At 44.8% G+C, this 19,732-nt stretch overlaps 1 protein-coding gene across 4 annotated transcripts in view; it reads left to right on the top strand.

Moving 5' to 3' along the window:
• The window catches only part of LOC137364080 (SHC-transforming protein 2-like), an 89,958-nt gene that overhangs the window by 34,033 nt on the left and 36,193 nt on the right, over positions 1 to 19,732 (top strand). For 3 of the 4 annotated variants that reach the window (XM_068027524.1, XM_068027523.1, XM_068027525.1), the window contains exons 4-11: positions 2,433 to 2,486; positions 3,367 to 3,418; positions 5,037 to 5,163; positions 7,465 to 7,633; positions 9,568 to 9,655; positions 10,338 to 10,514; positions 12,415 to 12,707; positions 13,025 to 13,161. In XM_068027524.1, coding sequence (XP_067883625.1) covers positions 2,433 to 2,486; positions 3,367 to 3,418; positions 5,037 to 5,163; positions 7,465 to 7,633; positions 9,568 to 9,655; positions 10,338 to 10,514; positions 12,415 to 12,707; positions 13,025 to 13,153 — 1,089 coding nt within the window. In that variant the 3' untranslated portion in view covers positions 13,154 to 13,161. The remainder of the gene's footprint in view (positions 1 to 2,432; positions 2,487 to 3,366; positions 3,419 to 5,036; positions 5,164 to 7,464; positions 7,634 to 9,567; positions 9,656 to 10,337; positions 10,515 to 12,414; positions 12,708 to 13,024; positions 13,162 to 19,732) is intronic. The other variant, XM_068027526.1, reaches the window with a different exon arrangement.

Raw genomic sequence — 19,732 nt, 5'->3', positions numbered from 1 at the left:
CACACACTCACTCCTCACACTCACACACACTCACTCCTCACACTCACACACACTCACTCCTCACACACACAAACACTCACTCCTCACACACACACACTCAGTCCTCACACACACACACACACACATTCACTCACTCCTCTCACTCACAATCACTCACTCACACACAGACACTTGCTCACTCCCTCCTCACACACACACACACCACCCCCTTGCACACACATTCCCCGTAGACAGAGCAAAGCAATCCCACAACCAACGGATCAGATCTAAGCTCTGCAGTCCTGCCACATCCAGCTGTGAATGGCGGTGGACAATTAAACAACTAACAGGAGGAGGAGGCTCCACAAATATCTCCATCCTCAATGATGGGGGAGCCCAACACATCAGTGCGAAAGATAAGGCTGAAGTATTTGCATCCATCTTCAGCCAGAAGTGCCGAGTTGATGATCCATCTCAGCCTCCTCCTGAATTCCCCAGCATCACAGATGCCAGACTTCAGCCAATCCGATTCACTCCACGTGATATCAAGAAACGACTGAAGGCACTGGATACTGCAAAGGCTATGGGCCCTGACAATATTCCGGTAATAGTACTGAAGACCTGTGCTCCAGATCTTGCTGCGCCCCTAGCCAAGCTGTTCCAGTACAGCTACAACACTGGCATCTACCCTGCAATGTGGAAAATAGCCCAGGTATGTCCTGTACACAAAAAGCAGGACAAGTTCAACCCGGTCAATTACCATCCCATCAGTCTACTCTCTATCAGTAAAGTGATGGAAGGTGTCATCAACAGTGCAATCAAGCGGCATTTGTTTCGCAATAACCTGCTCAGTGACGCTCAGTTTGGGTTCTGCCAGGGCCACTCAGCTCCTGACCTCATTACAGCCTTGGTTCAAACATGGACAAAAGAGCTGAACTCAAGAGGTGAGGTGAGAGTGACTGCCCTTGACATCAAGGCAGCATTTGACCGAGTATGGCATCAAGGATCCCGAGCAAAACTGGAGTCAATCTGAATCAGGGGGAAAACTCTCTGCTGGTTGGAGTCATACCTAGCGCAAAGGAAGATGGTTGTGGTTGTTGGAGGTCAATGATCTCAGTCCCAGGACATCACTGCAGGAGTTCCTCAGGGTAGTGTCCTCGGCCCAACCATCTTCAGCTGCTTCATCAATGACCTTCCTTCAATCATAAGGTCAGAAATGGGATGTTCATTGATGATTGCACAATGTTCAGCACCATTCTCAGATACTGAAGCAGTCCGTGTCCACATGCAGCAAGACCTGGATAATATCCAGGCTTGGGCTGATAAGTGGCAAGTAACATTCATGCCACACTAGTGCCAGGCAATGACCATCTCCAACAAGAGAGAATCTAACCATCTCCCCTTGATGTTCAATAGCATTACCATCGCTGTCAACATTCTGGGGGATTACCATTGACCAGAAACTGAAATGGAGTAGCCTTATAAATACTGTGGCTACAAGACCAGGTCAGAGGCTAGGAATCCTGCGGCGAGTAACTCACCTCCTGACTCCCCAACAACACTCAAGAGGCTCGACACCATACAGGACAAAGCAGCCCGCTTGATTGGCACCCATCCACAAACATTCACTCCCTCCACCACCAACACACAGTGGCAGCAGTGTGTACCATCCACAAGATGCACTGCAGCAACGTACCAAGGCTCCTCAGACAGCACCTTCCAAACCCGCGACCTCTACCAACTAGAAGGACAAGGGCAGAAAATACATGGGAACATCACCACCTGCAAGTTCCCCTCCAAGTCACACACCATCCTGACTTGGAACTGTATCGCCGTTCCTTCATTGTCGCTGGGTCAAAATCCTGGAACTCCCTCCCTAACAGCACTGTGGCTGTACCTACCCCACATGGACTGCAGCGGTTCAAGAAGACAGCTCACCACCACCTTCTCAAGGGCAATTAGGGATGGGCAATAAATGTTGGCCTGGCCAGCGATGCCCACATCCTGTGAAAGAATTAAGAATAATACATACACACAACCGTCTCTCTCTCTTTCTCTCTCTCTCACACACATACACACACACATAAGGGAAGGAATGGAATGACTTTCAGTTTTGATCAGGGTTGACCTGAGTTTTTAGAACCTGAGAGAGGTTATGGCACAGAAGGAGGCCATTCAGTCCATCGTGTCTGCGCCAGCTGAAAAAACTAGCCGCCCAATCTAATCGCACCTTCCAGCACCTGGTCCGTAGCCTTGCAGGTTACAGCACTTCAGGTGCATGTCCAGGTACCAGAGGGAACAACTCCAGAAAGCTGAAAATTCTCGCACAGTATAAAGGTTGTGTTGGGTGTCTGTGGGGCTGAGGCTCGGGAAGCAGGTGTCAGTGCCTTTGTTTTTCATGTATTGCTGAGAGCTTTCTGTTCAGTGAAACCTTTTCTGTGTTTCATTGACAGATCATTGCGAACCATCACATGCAATCCATCTCCTTTGCTTCAGGTGGGGATACGGTAAGGAGCAGCCCGATCTGACACTATCTCTGTCTTCATATCTCCCCTCGGCTACTCATCACTACAGCCGCTTCAGAGAAAAGTCCAAGCACTCCTTTTAAATGGCCCCATTGTATTGGGCAGACCCCAGGAGCTCGGCTATGGTGTAACCGTGCTGAGTAACTGGTTGTTGGGTGTTTATCAGAGAGTCTGTGAGTCTGCTCTCTGATTTTTCTTTACTCCCTGTAGAGAGAGTCTGCTGCCTGCACTCAGTGACCCTCCTTCTCCACGTGACCTTTCCTCCTGACAGTGATCCCAGGTTAGTTGGTCATTTTGGGGCATCTTGCTCAATCTTGATCTGACATCCATGTGTTCACTCTCCCTGGATTGAGATCAGGAGCAGCAACCCTGGAGAATGTGCAGTGTGGGAGTATTCCTGAACCAGTTCCACAGGGTGAGATCAACTCACACAGCGATGGCCAGGGTGGGCTAGAGAGTCAGTACTGAGTCTGTAACCCAATCTCCCACACCCCAGTTTACAGAACACTTCCATTCCATAAACATTATTCTGGGATACTTAATGTGCCGTCATGAAATTCCTCAGACTGTTATTTTAATGGAGGTGTTAACTCGGTAACCTGTTAACTTGGTAACCTGTTAACTCGGTAACCTGTTAACCTGTAAAGCAGGTTTGTTCCTCCATTAAAATACCAGAGAAAGGAATTTTAGAAAATGTTTGAGTGATTGAATTCTCTCCACTCAGTGTCAGTACGGAACCAGGAAATGTTTAACAAATTCTCCCATCATTCCAATCCCTGAAATGGCCAGCCAGGTTGGTTGTCTCTCCCTAATTTTGAGTGTTGCTAGAAACCTGTTGCTAATTGGATCTCTTCCTGTACAGGATACCACAGATTACGTTGCCTATGTAGCAAAGGATCCTGTAAATCAGAGAGGTGAGTATTTACAACAACAACTGTGGCCTTGCTTCACAGGGGGTGTTATCAAACAAAATTTAACATGGAGTCACATAAGGAGATATCAAGACAGGCAACCAAAAGCTCAGTCAAAGAGGTAGATTTTAAGGAGCGACCTAAAAGAGGAGAGAGAGGCGGAGAGGCAGGGAATTCCAGAGTTTAGGGCCCAGGCAGCTGAAGGCTCGGCCGCCAATGGTGGAGCGATGGGAATCGGGGATGCGCAAGAGGCCGGAATTGAAGGAGCGCAGAGATCTCGGAGGTTTGTAGCGGCTGGAGGAGGTTACAGAGATAGGGAGGGGGTTTGGAGGGGGAAGGTCATGGAGGGATTTGAAAAGAAGGATGAGAATTTTAAAATCGAGGTGTTGCCGGACCGGGAGTCAGTGTAGGTCAGTGAACACAAGGGGTGACGGGTCAACGGGACTGGGTGGGAGCTGGGACACATGAATGATGTTGTATTAATCGGGGCCTATCTGGATAGACTGGAGCGCCATCCCAAACATCAACGTGGGAAATACACTGTGATCTGGGCATGTGGAGAAATTCATTTCACATGTAACACTATCACATGGTGTCAATTTCAGGCTCATCTCTTCCACATTCTGTGGCTTCCAAAGCAGGAAACAGTTTCAGACAGATGGACTGAACATTCAAAGAGGGCAGCGGGAATATCAAATCTAACTTCATCTGGAGGAGGGGGATTGTGGAGGCAGGTGGGGAGGTTGGAGGAGGTTTGAGGAGTGGGAAGTGGATTGTGGAGGGGGTTGAGGGATTTGCGGAGGGGGTTGAGGGTTTGCGGAGGGGGTTGAGGGGTTTGCGGAGGGAGTTGAGGGGTTTGCGGAGGGAGTTGAGGGGTCTGCGGAGGGGGTTGATGGGTTGCGGAGGGGTTTGCAGGGTTTGCGGAGGGGGTTGAGGGGTTGCGGAGGAGGTTGAGGGGTTAGCGGAGGGGTTTGCAGGGTTTGCGGAGGGGGTTGAGGGGTTTGCGGAGGGGGTTGAGGGGTTTGCGGAGGGGGTTGAGGGGTTGCGGTGGGGGTTGAGGGGTTTGCGGAGGGGGTTGAGGGGTTGCGGAAGGGGTTGAGGGGTTTGCGGAGGGGGTTGAAGGGTTTGCGGAGGAGGTTGAAGGGTTTGCGGAGGAGGTTGAAGGGTTTGCGGAGGAGGTTGAGGGGTTTGCGGAGGGGGTTGAGGGGTTTGCGGAGGAGGTTGAGGGGCTTGCCGAGGAGGTTGAGGGGTTTGCGGAGGAGGTTGAGGGGCTTGCCGAGGAGGTTGAGGGGTTGCGGAGGGGAAGCGCCTCATGTAGTGATGTTTTGAATGAGTTGAGTAGAGTCAGGAGGAGATAGCAATGAGGCAGGGAATGAAGGAGGAGGAGCTGGGAGACACAATGGGAAGTACCACAGCAACACCAGTGACTACACACTGATACTTTCTCAGTTTCAAAGCTAAACATTGACCTAAAAAGTTAAACAACAGGAAGTGGGACATAAGAAGCACAGAATGTGCGGGCGATTTAATAAACTCTCCTATGATTGTGTGTCATTGTGGATATTTACGGAGATGATGTGATACACTTAGACTAATGGATCCTCCTGTTAATGTGCCACAGCCTGCCATATTCTCGAGTGCTGTGAGGGTTTAGCACAGACAGTCATCAGCACGATTGGACAGGCCTTCGAACTGAGGTTCAAACAGTATCTCCATAGCCCCCCGAAAGTGGTCGCTCCACTCGACAGGTGAGGTCACCGAACGTTTGTGTGAAACTGTCCTGAGCAGCGGCACCATTAACAATACCCACCCTGCAGACTGAACCTGACCATTAGAATCATACTCCCAGTTTTGCCCTAATTCCCACTGACTGTCACTGGGGTGCGGGTCCCCTCCTCTCCTGAAGGTGCTGACTCTCACTGGGGTACGGGTCCCCTCCTCTCCTGAAGGTGCTGACTCTCACTGGGGTACGGGTCCCCTCCTCTCCTGAAGGTGCTGTCTCTCATTGGGTATGGGTCCCCTCCTCTTCTGAAGGTTCTGACTCTCACTGGGGTACAGGTCCCCTCCTCTCCTGAAGGTGTTGACTCTCACTGGGGTACGGGTCCCCTCCTCTCCTGAAGGGGCTGACTCTCACTGGGGTACGGGTCCCCTCCTCTCCTGAAGGGGCTGACTCTCACTGGGGTGCGGGTCCCCTCCTCTCCTGAAGGGGCTGACTCTCACTGGGGTACGGGTCCCCTCCTCTCCTGAAGGTGCTGACTCTCACTGGGGTACGGGTCCCCTCCTCTCCTGAAGGGGCTGACTCTCACTGGGGTACGGGTCCCCTCCTCTCCTGAAGGGGCTGACTCTCACTGGGGTACGGGTCCCCTCCTCTCCTGAAGGGGCTGACTCTCACTGGGGTACGGGTCCCCTCCTCTCCTGAAGGTGCTGACTCTCACTGGGGTACGGGTCCCCTCCTCTCCTGAAGGGGCTGACTCTCACTGGGGTACGGGTCCCCTCCTCTCCTGAAGGTGCTGACTCTCACTGGGGTACGGGTCCCCTCCTCTCCTGAAGGGGCTGACTCTCACTGGGGTACGGGTCCCCTCCTCTCCTGAAGATGCTGACTCTCACTGGGGTACGGGTCCCCTCCTCTCCTGAAGGGGCTGACTCTCACTGGGGTACGGGTCCCCTCCTCTCCTGAAGGTGCTGACTCTCACTGGGGTACGGGTCCCCTCCTCTCCTGAAGGGGCTGACTCTCACTGGGGTACGGGTCCCCTCCTCTCCTGAAGATGCTGACTCTCACTGGGGTACGGGTCCCCTCCTCTCCTGAAGGGGCTGACTCTCACTGGGGTACGGGTCCCCTCCTCTCCTGAAGGGGCTGACTCTCACTGGGGTACGGGTCCCCTCCTCTCCTGAAGATGCTGACTCTCACTGGGGTACGGGTCCCCTCCTCTCCTGAAGATGCTGACTCTCGCTGGGGTACGGGTCCCCTCCTCTCCTGAAGATGCTGACTCTCGCTGGGGTTCTGACCTCACCTGGAAGTGCCTCCCATTTCCTCTGATAATAAATCACAGTAAAGCTGTGAGAAGGGGATTGGTCAGATGGCAATGAGCTTGATGTTTATTGTACTCCATGAGATGTTTGACGTCTTGTACACCCTGACCCTCTGCATGCCCTTGCCCCACGTTTGTGACTGGCTTGGTTGGGAGCTTTTCACTGGGACAGAGCTGTCTCCTCGATTTTCCTGCTTCTCCAACAAAGGAAGGCAGAGAATTCCTATTCGGAGGCGGAGTTACTGAGCTGCCACATAGCGAGTGCACCTGTATACAGTGGAATTATGTGGCTGTAGTCTCTCTCTTCACTTGGGGACATTGAGTGGCTCCAATTAATCACAGACCAAAGCAACAGGCTTCAAATCAGCCGTCACTGTGTGGGGGACTCGCAGACACAGACCCCCGTCCCATCACTGTGTGGGGGACTCGCAGACACAGACCCCCGTCCCATCACTGTGTGGGGGACTCGCAGACACAGACCCCCGTCCCATCACTGTGTGGGGGACTCGCAGACACAGACCCCCGTCCCATCACTGTGTGGGGGACTCGCAGACACAGACCCCCGTCCCATCACTGTGTGGGGGACTCGCAGACACAGACCCCCGTCCCATCACTGTGTGGGGGACTCGCAGACACAGACCCCCGTCCCATCACTGTGTGGGGGACTCGCAGACACAGACCCCCGTCCCATCACTGTGTGGGGGACTCGCAGACACAGACCCCCGTCCCATCACTGTGTGGGGGACTCGCAGACACAGACCCCCGTCCCATCACTGTGTGGGGGACTCGCAGACACAGACCCCCGTCCCATCACTGTGTGGGGGACTCGCAGACCCACCCCGTCACCATGCTGGGCTATGCTGCTGACCATTTTGGTGAATAATGTACTGTTTGGGATTGAGAGTAATTCTGAACATCAGTCACTGTCGTGTATGGATATTGGAAGCTGACAGCAGTAAAGTCTTGGATGAATATTTGTTACCTCAGCTGATGTTTATTTCTTCCCTGGGTTGATTGTAGGATGACTGGCAGTGAGGAGTCTGCTTGGGGTGAGGAGGAGGAGATGTCAGGGCACAATTATTATAACAGCGTTCCAGGGAAGGAGCCTCCTTTGGGAGGTGTTGTGGACACCAGGAGCAGACAGTGGAGTGTTCAGATCCAGCCAAGCTACCCAGCTGGTAATGTGCAGGTCAGCGTCTTGTCCTCACCGTGTAACTCAGTTCTGTTCATAACCGGCTTCAAATGGCATATTTATGTCATTATCTTTTGTGTTTTCTTGTTTTCTTCCCTGTTTTGTGTAAGCTGCAAGTGGGGTTCCATGAGTACCATCTGCCTTCTAATACTCCGTCACAGGTGCTAGTTTTTAGTTTTTTTTAGTTTTAGAGATACAGCACTGAAACAGGCCCTTCGGCCCACCGAGTCTGTGCTGACCATCAACCACCCATTTATACTAATCCTACACTAATCCCATATTCCTACCTCATCCCCACCTGTCCCTATATTTCCCTACCACCTACCTATACTAGGGGCAATTTATAATGGCCAATTTACCTATCAACCTGCAAGTCTTTGGCGTGTGGGAGGAAACCGGAGCACCCGGAGGAAACCCACGCAGACACAGGGAGAACTTGCAAACTCCACACAGGCAGTACCCAGAATTGAACCCAGGTCGCTGGAGCTGTGAGGCTGCGGTGCTAACCACTGCGCCACTGTGCTGTTCATGTTGAGCCGAGATGGTTTGTCTCAGCAAGGTATTTGGCCAGGGGAGGCATCACAGTGGAGCCCCATCCTGTCCCTCATCCAGTGTCCAGACTGGTGGAAATGTAACTTGATATAATAGGCTGGTTAATTTTGAGCAGTTCATCGAGGGGATGTTTGTGACCAACTCAAATGAATTTTAAATGCAATTTATGTCCAACACAACTCAAGTTTCTGGAATATTCTACATGTTTTAAAAAAGCACTGTGTTTGAAGCCAGCCCCACCCACAGGTCTGGCCACACCCCAGGTCAAATTAATCGTCATGGCAGGTTTCTGCTAATTGTGGTTGTTTGGGGGAGTTTGAGGAGGGTTTAAAATTGAGTCTTTTTGGTGCAAGGTTGTTAATAGACACATTTGAAAAGCTTTTGAATATAATTTGTGGTAATTTAGCAAGAAGCAGACACTGTATGTCGATGTGAATCGAGAATGTTTCTGTATAGTTTCTGGATGTATTTTCTGTTATTTAAAATCAGTCACGTTCAGCGGTCTGAATCAAACTGCACTGTGTTACCCAATTGCACTGGTTCATTACAGATTTCTCATTTGGTGATATGCAAATTAGTTTGTGGGGACCACGTGGGAAACAAAACACTTCTGAAAATCAGTGGAATTTGATCCGATTACTAAACGTACCCATAGCAGAAATTCTGCTGGAACATGTTCTGTTTCAGTGATAATCTGCTCAGTAATATTGGGCTGGATGGGGTTCCGATGGAACGGATTTGCCACCTGCTTTAGAAGCTGCCTAAGTTTCAATCCTTTGCTTCGAGTAATAACTGGGTGAGACGCTTTTGCCCCGTTGTCTTCAGTAAAATAGTGTAATAACATATTCAGTAATGAATTGCTTGAGGAACATTGTGATAGGATGCCCAACAAATTCACCTTCTCCCATTTGATAGTCACATGATACGATAATGGAGTTATTGACCAATCACAGTGATCAATCTTTATCAATGAGTCTCTAACAGACCCAGACATGTGGTGAAGAAAACTCCCCAGTGATGGAGAGCTCCGGGAACCGTGTGTCTAAAGTTTGTTCTATTAAGTGATAGGATTCCTAAATAATATTCTGTTCCAGTGTAAGGTAGTAGATTTTCGTAATAGTTCTGGAAGTGAGGAGCTCTCCATCGCTTTCAATAACAGCTCATCAAATCACAGTGTACTGGATGATTGTGTTATTAATTGTTTCAAGGTAGTGACACATCTCCAGTCTGGATTCCTGTGGCCAGATATTAGACCTGGACCCCGGTCTGTTTTTAGCCTGTGACATGTTCTGTGGGACTTCACTGAATGCACCCCCCCCCCCACCCCCCCAACACCCCTGAGTGAAGGCCCCCCTCACTGAATACGCTTTTCCTTGCAGTTCAGTAATTTCTCACGGAGGGAGACGGATCAGATTCCACAGGAGGATGTGGACAGCCGGAGTGAGGATCCAAAACAATGCATGGCAGGTCAGAGATGATCCATTTTCACAGCCTCTGGGAGTTGCCTGAGTTGGGACTCTCTCTCTAAGTGAAGGAACACAGACCCGAGTGATGTATTGGAAGGAAATTGCCTTCCTGTTGTCACCCATTCCCCATAGTCTCTTCCCCTAAAGGCGTTGATTCCACTGAGAGGCCCTATTACCTCGTCCACTCTCCCACATTGAGCCCAGATTGGGTGGGTGGGATATTTAAACATGGTGGTCATTTCTCCCTATGGTGAACTCACTCTGAGGGACAGACACCCACACATCCCGGGAGCAGTCTCTGTTTCGAGTGGGGGAACCCAGGCTGATTGATGTTTACTGCCCCCACCCCTCCCACATTACTCACTATCCCACAGCTCTGTGGCCAGTTGTAGACTCCAAACCTGCATCTCAGCTGATGCAGGAAGCTGGGAGTTAATGCTCAGACAGAGAGCCTCAGCACCACATTGGGTGCTGCATTTACCCCCTGAGCCAGTGACATGCATCCAGCAAGGAATTCTGAACAATGTCTAAAACATTCAAATTGATCTCAATTAGAATCAGTGCCAAAGCCCCATTTACACCAATGTCCAAGCTCAAGGAGTGACACCAACATGCATCCTGCACACCAACCTCCGCCATTATTCCCTGTGCACTGATAACGATCCTTGAATTGTAAATTCCAGGTGTGCTGAGTGACAGCTACCTCCAACCATATGGAAAAAACGCTTGTGATGAACATGTCTACGTTAACACCCAGTCCCTCAATCAGCGGGAATGGAGCAACAGTGAGACAGGGGGAACACTGAACGGAGCATCAGGGGACACGACAGACAGTCCCGAGAAAGACGTGTTCGACATGAGTAAGTGTTTCTATGGCACACAGTCAAAACTGCAGTGAGGTCCAGGCAGCTGATTAGTTCCTTTGACTGCCTGTAACCTATTAACACCCACAACCAGAAACAGTGAGAAACAGTTACACACACCATTGGGTTCAGTCCCACTTCCTCTATCCCAGCCCCGGATAATTATTTCTCATTTTACCCTCCCTCAAACTTACTTCAGTATTCCCTTGTGCCGAGTCACTGTTTATTGCTTCTCAGAATTATTATCTGGGGTGATACACCCAGTGCTGTACTGAGTGAGCGTCACACTGTTGGAGGGTCAGTACTGAGGGAGCGCTGCACTGTTGGAGGGTCAGTACTGAGGGAGCGCCGCACTGATGGAGGGTCAGTACTGAGGGGGTGCCGCACTGATGGAGGGTCAGTACTGAGGGAGCGCTGCAATGATGGAGGGTCAGTACTGAGGGAGTGCTGCACTGATGAAGGGTCAGTACTGAGGGAGCGCTGCACTGATGGAGGGTCAGTACTGAGGGAGCGCTGCACTGATGGAGGGTCAGTACTGAGGGAGCGCTGCACTGATGAAGGGTCAGTACTGAGGGAGCGCTGCACTGATGGAGGGTCAGTACTGAGGGAGCGCTGCACTGATGGAGGGTCAGTACTGAGGGAGCGCTGCACTGATGGAGGGTCAGTACTGAGGGAGCGCTGCACTGATGAAGGGTCAGTACTGAGGGAGCGCCGCACTGATGGAGGGTCAGTACTGAGGGAGCGCTGCACTGATGGAGGGTCAGTACTGAGGGAGCGCTGCACTGATGAAGGGTCAGTACTGAGGGAGTGCTGCACTGATGGAGGGTCAGTACTGAGGGAGCGCTGCACTGATGGAGGGTCAGTACCGAGGGAGCGCTGCACTGATGGAGGGTCAGTAGTGAGGGAGCGCTGCACTGATGAAGGGTCAGTACTGAGGGAGTGCTGCACTGATGGAGGGTCAGTACTGAGGGAGCGCCGCACTGATGGAGGGTCAGTACTGAGGGAGTGCTGCACTGATGGAGGGTCAGTACTGAGGGAGCGCCGCACTGATGGAGGGTCAGCACTGAGGGAGCGCCGCACTGATGGAGGGTCAGTACTGAGGGAGCGCTGCACTGATGGAGGGTCAGTACTGAGGGAGCGCTGCACTGATGGAGGGTCAGTACTGAGGGAGCGCTGCACTGATGGAGGGTCAGTACTGAGGGAGCGCTGCACTGATGGAGGGTCAGTACTGAGGGAGTGCTGCACTGATGAAGGGTCAGTACTGAGGGAGTGCTGCACTGATGGAGGGTCAGTACTGAGGGAGCGCTGCACTGATGGAGGGTCAGTACTGAGGGAGTGCTGCACTGATGGAGGGTCAGTACTGAGGGAGTGCTGCACTGATGGAGGGTCAGTACTGAGGGAGCGCTGCACTATCGGAGAGTCAGTATTCTCTGTCTCTGTAACCTCCTGCAGTCCTACATCCCTCTGAGATCTCTGCAGTCCGCCATCTCTGTCCTCGTGCTTCTTCCTGATTTCCATCGCTCTGCTATTTGCAGTCATGCCTTCAGTTGCTTGGGCCCTCAGATCTGGAATTCCCTCCCTAAACCTCTCTGTCTTGCTACCTCCTGCTATAAGACGCTTCTTAAAACATGCCTCTTTGATCAAGTTTTTGGTCACCTTTCCTAATATCTCCTTTCACGGTTCAGTGTTAAATTCTGTTTGATAATCGCTGCTGTAAAGTACTAGGTTTGGGATATTTTACCACATTAAAGTACTACATAAATGCAAGATGTTGTAGTATTTGACTGTCTTGTGTGAGTGACGTGGGTGTTAATATGGAGAGTGAACATGGGCAGTTTATGGAACAGTGCAGACAAACTCCACCTGTCCTCACACGTTTATCATCTTCTTACTCAAGGACCTTTTGAGGACGCCTTAAAACTGCACGATGCCAAGTCCAGCAAATGTCGAGGACGAGGAACTGGAATTTTGCAGTCAAATCCCGGCACAGCCAGGGCCATGGAGGAGGAGCAGTTAAAGCAGGAATCCTGGTATCACGGGAAGATCAGTCGGAAAGTGGCTGAGAAGCTCCTGGTGCTGGATGGGGACTTTCTGGTGAGGGACAGCATCACGAACCCTGGGCAGTATGTCCTGACCGGAATGCACAATGGGCAGGCGAAGCACCTCCTACTGGTGGACCCTGAAGGAGTGGTGAGCCAAGCATGAGGGAATGGGGAAGAGGGAGGGTGCTGCACATTGCCTGTGGGTTAGGAATGTGGGAGAAGAGTCAAGGTTCCTGATTCTGATGGCTGCTGCTGGGAAGTGCCTGGTTGGGGGAGGGGTGGCAGGAAGTGATGCCTCTGTGGTGGAATAGATTGCTGACTCTCACTTCCAGGTGCAGCCATAAAGAACAGTTTCCCATTCACCTGCCTCTGCCCCCCCCACCCCCCCCCCCACCCCGCCGTGCCTGCCTCTCTGCCTGTCCGAGTCACTCCACCTGTGATCCTAACTCTGATCCTTCCTTCCAGGTGCGGACAAAGGATTTGCTGTTTGAAAACATCAGTCACCTAATCAATTACCACTTTGAGAGTGAGGTTCCCATCGTAGCAGCTGAGAGTGAAGTCTGTCTGAAACAGGTCATCAAGAGGAAACACTGAGTCCAGCTGTAAGTGTCAGTGCAGCTGTCTGTCAGGGTGGGACAGCTGATTAAACAGGACACATAATGTATAGCCTGAGGCCTAGGGGGAGGACGAGGGTGCAGGTGAAGGCGAGGGTGCAGGAGAGGGTGAAGGCAAGGGTGCAGGCAAGGGAGAGGGTGAGGGTGAAGAGGGTGAGGGTGCGGGTGAGGGTGAAGAGGGTGAGGGTGACAACCCAGGATCTTTATTTAGAAGTTTTTGAGAAATGAAATCATGGGGTTTACAATGTGGTGTCAGGTGGAGACCGGGAGAATTCCACTGACACACACCCTGGATACAGGGACAGTGCGCCTATCAAAAGAGAAAAGAAAGACTTGCATTTCTATAGCACCATTCACATCCTCAGGACTTCCCGAAGTGCTTTACAGCCAATCACTGCTGTAATGTGGAAATGCAGCAGCCATTGTACACACAGCAAGATCCCATAAAGAGCAGTGTGATAATCAGCAGCTGATTTTGGTGACGTTGTTTAATGGATAAATGTTGGTTTTCCGACACTGGGGAGAACTCCTCTGTCCTTCTTTGAAACAGTGTCACGGGATCTTTTACATCACCTGAGAGAGCAGGTGAGCCTCTGTTTAATGTCCCATCTGAAAGACAGCCCCTCCGTCCCAAGGCTCTTCACAGGATTGATTATCAAACAAAATTTTCCCTCAGCCGCATAGGGAGATATTAGGACAGGTAACCGAAAGCTGGGTTTTAAGGAGCATCTTAAATGAGAAAAGCGAGGTGGAGAGGTTTCGGGATGGAGTTCCTGAGCCGAGAGACCAGGCAGCTGAAGAGCAGTATTGGAGGAGTGTCGAGATCTCGAAGGGTTTTAAGGCTGGAGGATGTAACGGAGATAGGGACAGATGAGGCCATGGAGGAATTTAAAACAAGGATGCTATCACTATTACTAATATCATTACTATCGCTATTACTAATATCATTACTGTCGCTATTACTAATATCATTACTATCACTATTACTAATGTCATTACTGTCGCTATTACTAATATCATTACTATCACTATTACTAATGTCATTACTGTCGCTATTACTAATGTCATTACTATCACTATTACTAATGTCATTACTGTCGCTATTACTAATATCATTACTGTCGCTATTACTAATATCATTACTGTCGCTATTACTAATGTCATTACTATCACTATTACTAATGTCATTACTATCACTATTACTAATGTCATTACTGTCGCTATTACTAATATCATTACTATCGCTATTACTAATGTCATTACTATCGCTATTACTAATGTCATTACTATCACTATTACTAATATCATTATCGCTATTACTAATATCATTACTATCGCTATTACTAATATCATTACTATCACTATTACTAATATCATTACTGTCGCTATTACTAATGCCATTACTATCACTATTACTAATGTCATTACTGTCGCTATTACTAATGTCATTACTATCACTGTTACTAATATCATTACTATCACTATTACTAATGTCATTACTGTCGCTATTACTAATGTCATTACTGTCGCTATTACTAATGTCATTACTATCACTATTACTAATGTCATTACTATCACTATTACTAATGTCATTACTGTCGCTATTACTAATATCATTACTATCGCTATTACTAATATCATTACTATCACTATTACTAATATCATTACTGTCGCTATTACTAATGTCATTACTATCACTATTACTAATGTCATTACTATCACTATTACTAATGTCATTACTGTCGCTATTACTAATGTCATTACTGTCGCTATTACTAATGTCATTACTATCACTGTTACTAATATCATTACTATCACTATTACTAATGTCATTACTGTCGCTATTACTAATGTCATTACTATCACTATTACTAATATCATTACTATCGCTATTACTAATATCATTACTATCACTATTACTAATGTCATTACTGTCGCTATTACTAATGTCATTACTATCGCTATTACTAATATCATTACTATCGCTATTACTAATGTCATTACTATCGCTATTACTAATGTCATTACTGTCGCTATTACTAATGTCATTACTGTCGCTATTACTAATGTCATTACTATCACTATTACTAATGTCATGACTGTCGCTATTACTAATGTCATTACTGTCGCTATTACTAATGTCATTACTGTCGCTATTACTAATGTCATTACTATCGCTATTACTAATGTCATTACTATCATTATTACTAATATCATTACTATCATTATTACTAATATCATTACTATCACTATTACTAATGTCATTACTGTCGCTATTACTAATGTCATTACTGTCGCTATTACTAATATCATTACTATCGCTATTACTAATGTCATTACTGTCGCTATTACTAATGTCATTACTATCGCTATTACTAATATCATTACTATCGCTATTACTAATGTCATTACTGTCGCTATTACTAATGTCATTACTGTCGCTATTACTAATGTCATTACTGTCGCTATTACTAATGTCATTACTGTCGCTATTACTAATGTCATTACTGTCGCTATTACTAATGTCATTACTGTCGCTATTACTAATGTCATTACTATCGCTATTACTAATGTCATTACTATCGCTATTACTAATATCATTACTATCACTATTACTAATGTCATTACTATCGCTATTACTAATGTCATTACTATCGCTATTACTAATGTCATTACTGTCGCTATTACTAATGTCATTACTGTCGCTATTACTAATGTCATTACTATCACTATTACTAATGTCATTACTATCGCTATTACTAATGTCATTACTATCGCTATTACTAATATCATTACTATCGCTATTACTAATATCATTACTATCACTATTACTAATGTCATTACTGTCGCTATTACTAATGTCATTACTGTCGCTATTACTAATGTCATTACTATCGCTATTACTAATGTCATTACTGTCGCTATTACTAATATCATTACTATCGCTATTACTAATGTCATTACTATCGCTATTACTAATGTCATTACTATCGCTATTACTAATATCATTACTATCGCTATTACTAATGTCATTACTATCGCTATTACTAATATCATTACTATCGCTATTACTAATATCATTACTATCGCTATTACTAATGTCATTACTGTCGCTATTACTAATATCATTACTATCGCTATTACTAATATCATTACTATCACTATTACTAATATCATTACTATCGCTATTACTAATGTCATTACTATCGCTATTACTAATATCATTACTATCGCTATTACTAATGTCATTACTATCGCTATTACTAATGTCATTACTATCGCTATTACTAATGTCATTACTATCGCTATTACTAATATCATTACTATCGCTATTACTAATGTCATTACTATCGCTATTACTAATATCATTACTATCGCTATTACTAATGTCATTACTATCGCTATTACTAATATCATTACTATCGCTATTACTATTGTCATTACTATCGCTATTACTAATATCATTACTGTCGCTATTACTAATGTCATTACTGTCGCTATTACTAATGTCATTACTGTCGCTATTACTAATGTCATTACTATCGCTATTACTAATGTCATTACTATCGCTATTACTAATATCATTACTATCGCTATTACTATTGTCATTACTATCGCTATTACTAATATCATTACTATCGCTATTACTATTGTCATTACTATCGCTATTATTAATATCATTACTATCGCTATTACTGATGTCATTACTATCGCTATTACTAATGTCATTACTATCGCTATTACTAATATCATTACTATCACTATTACTAATGTCATTACTGTCGCTATTACTAATGTCATTACTGTCGCTATTACTAATATCATTACTGTCGCTATTACTAATATCATTACTATCACTATTACTAATGTCATTACTGTCGCTATTACTAATATCATTACTGTCGCTATTACTAATGTCGTTACTATCGCTATTACTAATGTCGTTACTATCGCTATTACTAATGTCATTACTATCGCTATTACTAATATCATTACTATCGCTATTACTAATGTCATTACTATCGCTATTACTAATGTCATTACTATCGCTATTACTAATGTCATTACTGTCGCTATTACTAATGTCATTACTGTCGCTATTACTAATATCATTACTGTCGCTATTACTAATGTCATTACTATCGCTATTACTAATGTCATTACTGTCGCTATTACTAATATCATTACTGTCACTATTACTAATGTCATTACTATCACTATTACTAATGTCATTACTATCACTATTACTAATGCCACTATTATCATTACTATCACTGTTACTAATGTTATTACTATTACTAATATCATTACTATTACTAATGTCATTACTATCACTGTTACTAATGTTATTACTATCACTGTTACTAATGTTATTACTATCACTATTACTAATATCATTACTATCACTATTACTAATGCCACTATTATCATTACTATCACTGTTACTAATGTCATTACTATCATTATTACTAATATCATTACTATCACTATTACTAATGTCATTACTATCGCTATTACTAATGTCATTACTATCGCTATTACTAATATCATTACTATCGCTATTACTAATATTATTACTGTCGCTATTACTAATATTATTACTGTCGCTATTACTAATGTCATTACTGTCGCTATTACTAATATCATTACTGTCGCTATTACTAATGTCATTACTGTCGCTATTACTAATGTCATTACTGTCGCTATTACTAATGTCATTACTGTCGCTATTACTAATATCATTACTATCGCTATTACTAATGTCATTACTGTCGCTATTACTAATGTCATTACTATCGCTATTACTAATGTCATTACTATCGCTATTACTAATGTCATTACTGTCGCTATTACTAATGTCATTACTGTCGCTATTACTAATGTCATTACTGTCGCTATTACTAATGTCATTACTGTCGCTATTACTAATGTCATTACTATCGCTATTACTAATGTCATTACTATCGCTATTACTAATGTCATTACTATCGCTATTACTAATATCATTACTATCGCTATTACTAATGTCATTACTATCGCTATTACTAATGTCATTACTGTCGCTATTACTAATGTCATTACTGTCGCTATTACTAATGTCATTACTGTCGCTATTACTAATGTCATTACTATCACTATTACTAATGTCATTACTATCGCTATTACTAATGTCATTACTATCACTATTACTAATGTCATTACTATCGCTATTACTAATGTCATTACTGTCGCTATTACTAATGTCATTACTATCGCTATTACTAATGTCATTACTATCGCTATTACTAATGTCATTACTGTCGCTATTACTAATATCATTACTGTCGCTATTACTAATGTCATTACTATCGCTATTACTAATGTCATTACTATCGCTATTACTAATATCATTACTATCGCTATTACTAATGTCATTACTATCGCTATTACTAATATCATTACTATCGCTATTACTAATATCATTACTATCGCTATTACTAATGTCATTACTGTCGCTATTACTAATATCATTACTATCGCTATTACTAATATCATTACTATCGCTATTACTAATATCATTACTATCGCTATTACTAATATCATTACTATCGCTATTACTAATGTCATTACTATCGCTATTACTAATATCATTACTATCGCTATTACTAATGTCATTACTATCGCTATTACTAATGTCATTACTATCGCTATTACTAATGTCATTACTATCGCTATTACTAATATCATTACTATCGCTATTACTAATGTCATTACTATCGCTATTACTAATATCATTACTATCGCTATTACTAATGTCATTACTATCGCTATTACTAATATCATTACTATCGCTATTACTATTGTCATTACTATCGCTATTACTAATATCATTACTGTCGCTATTACTAATGTCATTACTGTCGCTATTACTAATGTCATTACTGTCGCTATTACTAATGTCATTACTGTCGCTATTACTAATGTCATTACTATCGCTATTACTAATATCATTACTATCGCTATTACTATTGTCATTACTATCGCTATTACTAATATCATTACTATCGCTATTACTATTGTCATTACTATCGCTATTATTAATATCATTACTATCGCTATTACTGATGTCATTACTATCGCTATTACTAATGTCATTACTATCGCTATTACTAATATCATTACTATCACTATTACTAATGTCATTACTGTCGCTATTACTAATGTCATTACTGTCGCTATTACTAATATCATTACTGTCGCTATTACTAATATCATTACTATCACTATTACTAATGTCATTACTGTCGCTATTACTAATATCATTACTGTCGCTATTACTAATGTCGTTACTATCGCTATTACTAATGTCGTTACTATCGCTATTACTAATGTCATTACTATCGCTATTACTAATATCATTACTATCGCTATTACTAATGTCATTACTATCGCTATTACTAATGTCATTACTATCGCTATTACTAATGTCATTACTGTCGCTATTACTAATGTCATTACTGTCGCTATTACTAATGTCATTACTGTCGCTATTACTAATGTCATTACTGTCGCTATTACT

This window comes from Heterodontus francisci, unplaced genomic scaffold (genome assembly GCF_036365525.1).
Source record: "Heterodontus francisci isolate sHetFra1 unplaced genomic scaffold, sHetFra1.hap1 HAP1_SCAFFOLD_1254, whole genome shotgun sequence".
Taxonomy (NCBI): domain Eukaryota; kingdom Metazoa; phylum Chordata; class Chondrichthyes; order Heterodontiformes; family Heterodontidae; genus Heterodontus; species Heterodontus francisci.
This window is presented reverse-complemented; position numbering and strand designations above follow the sequence as displayed.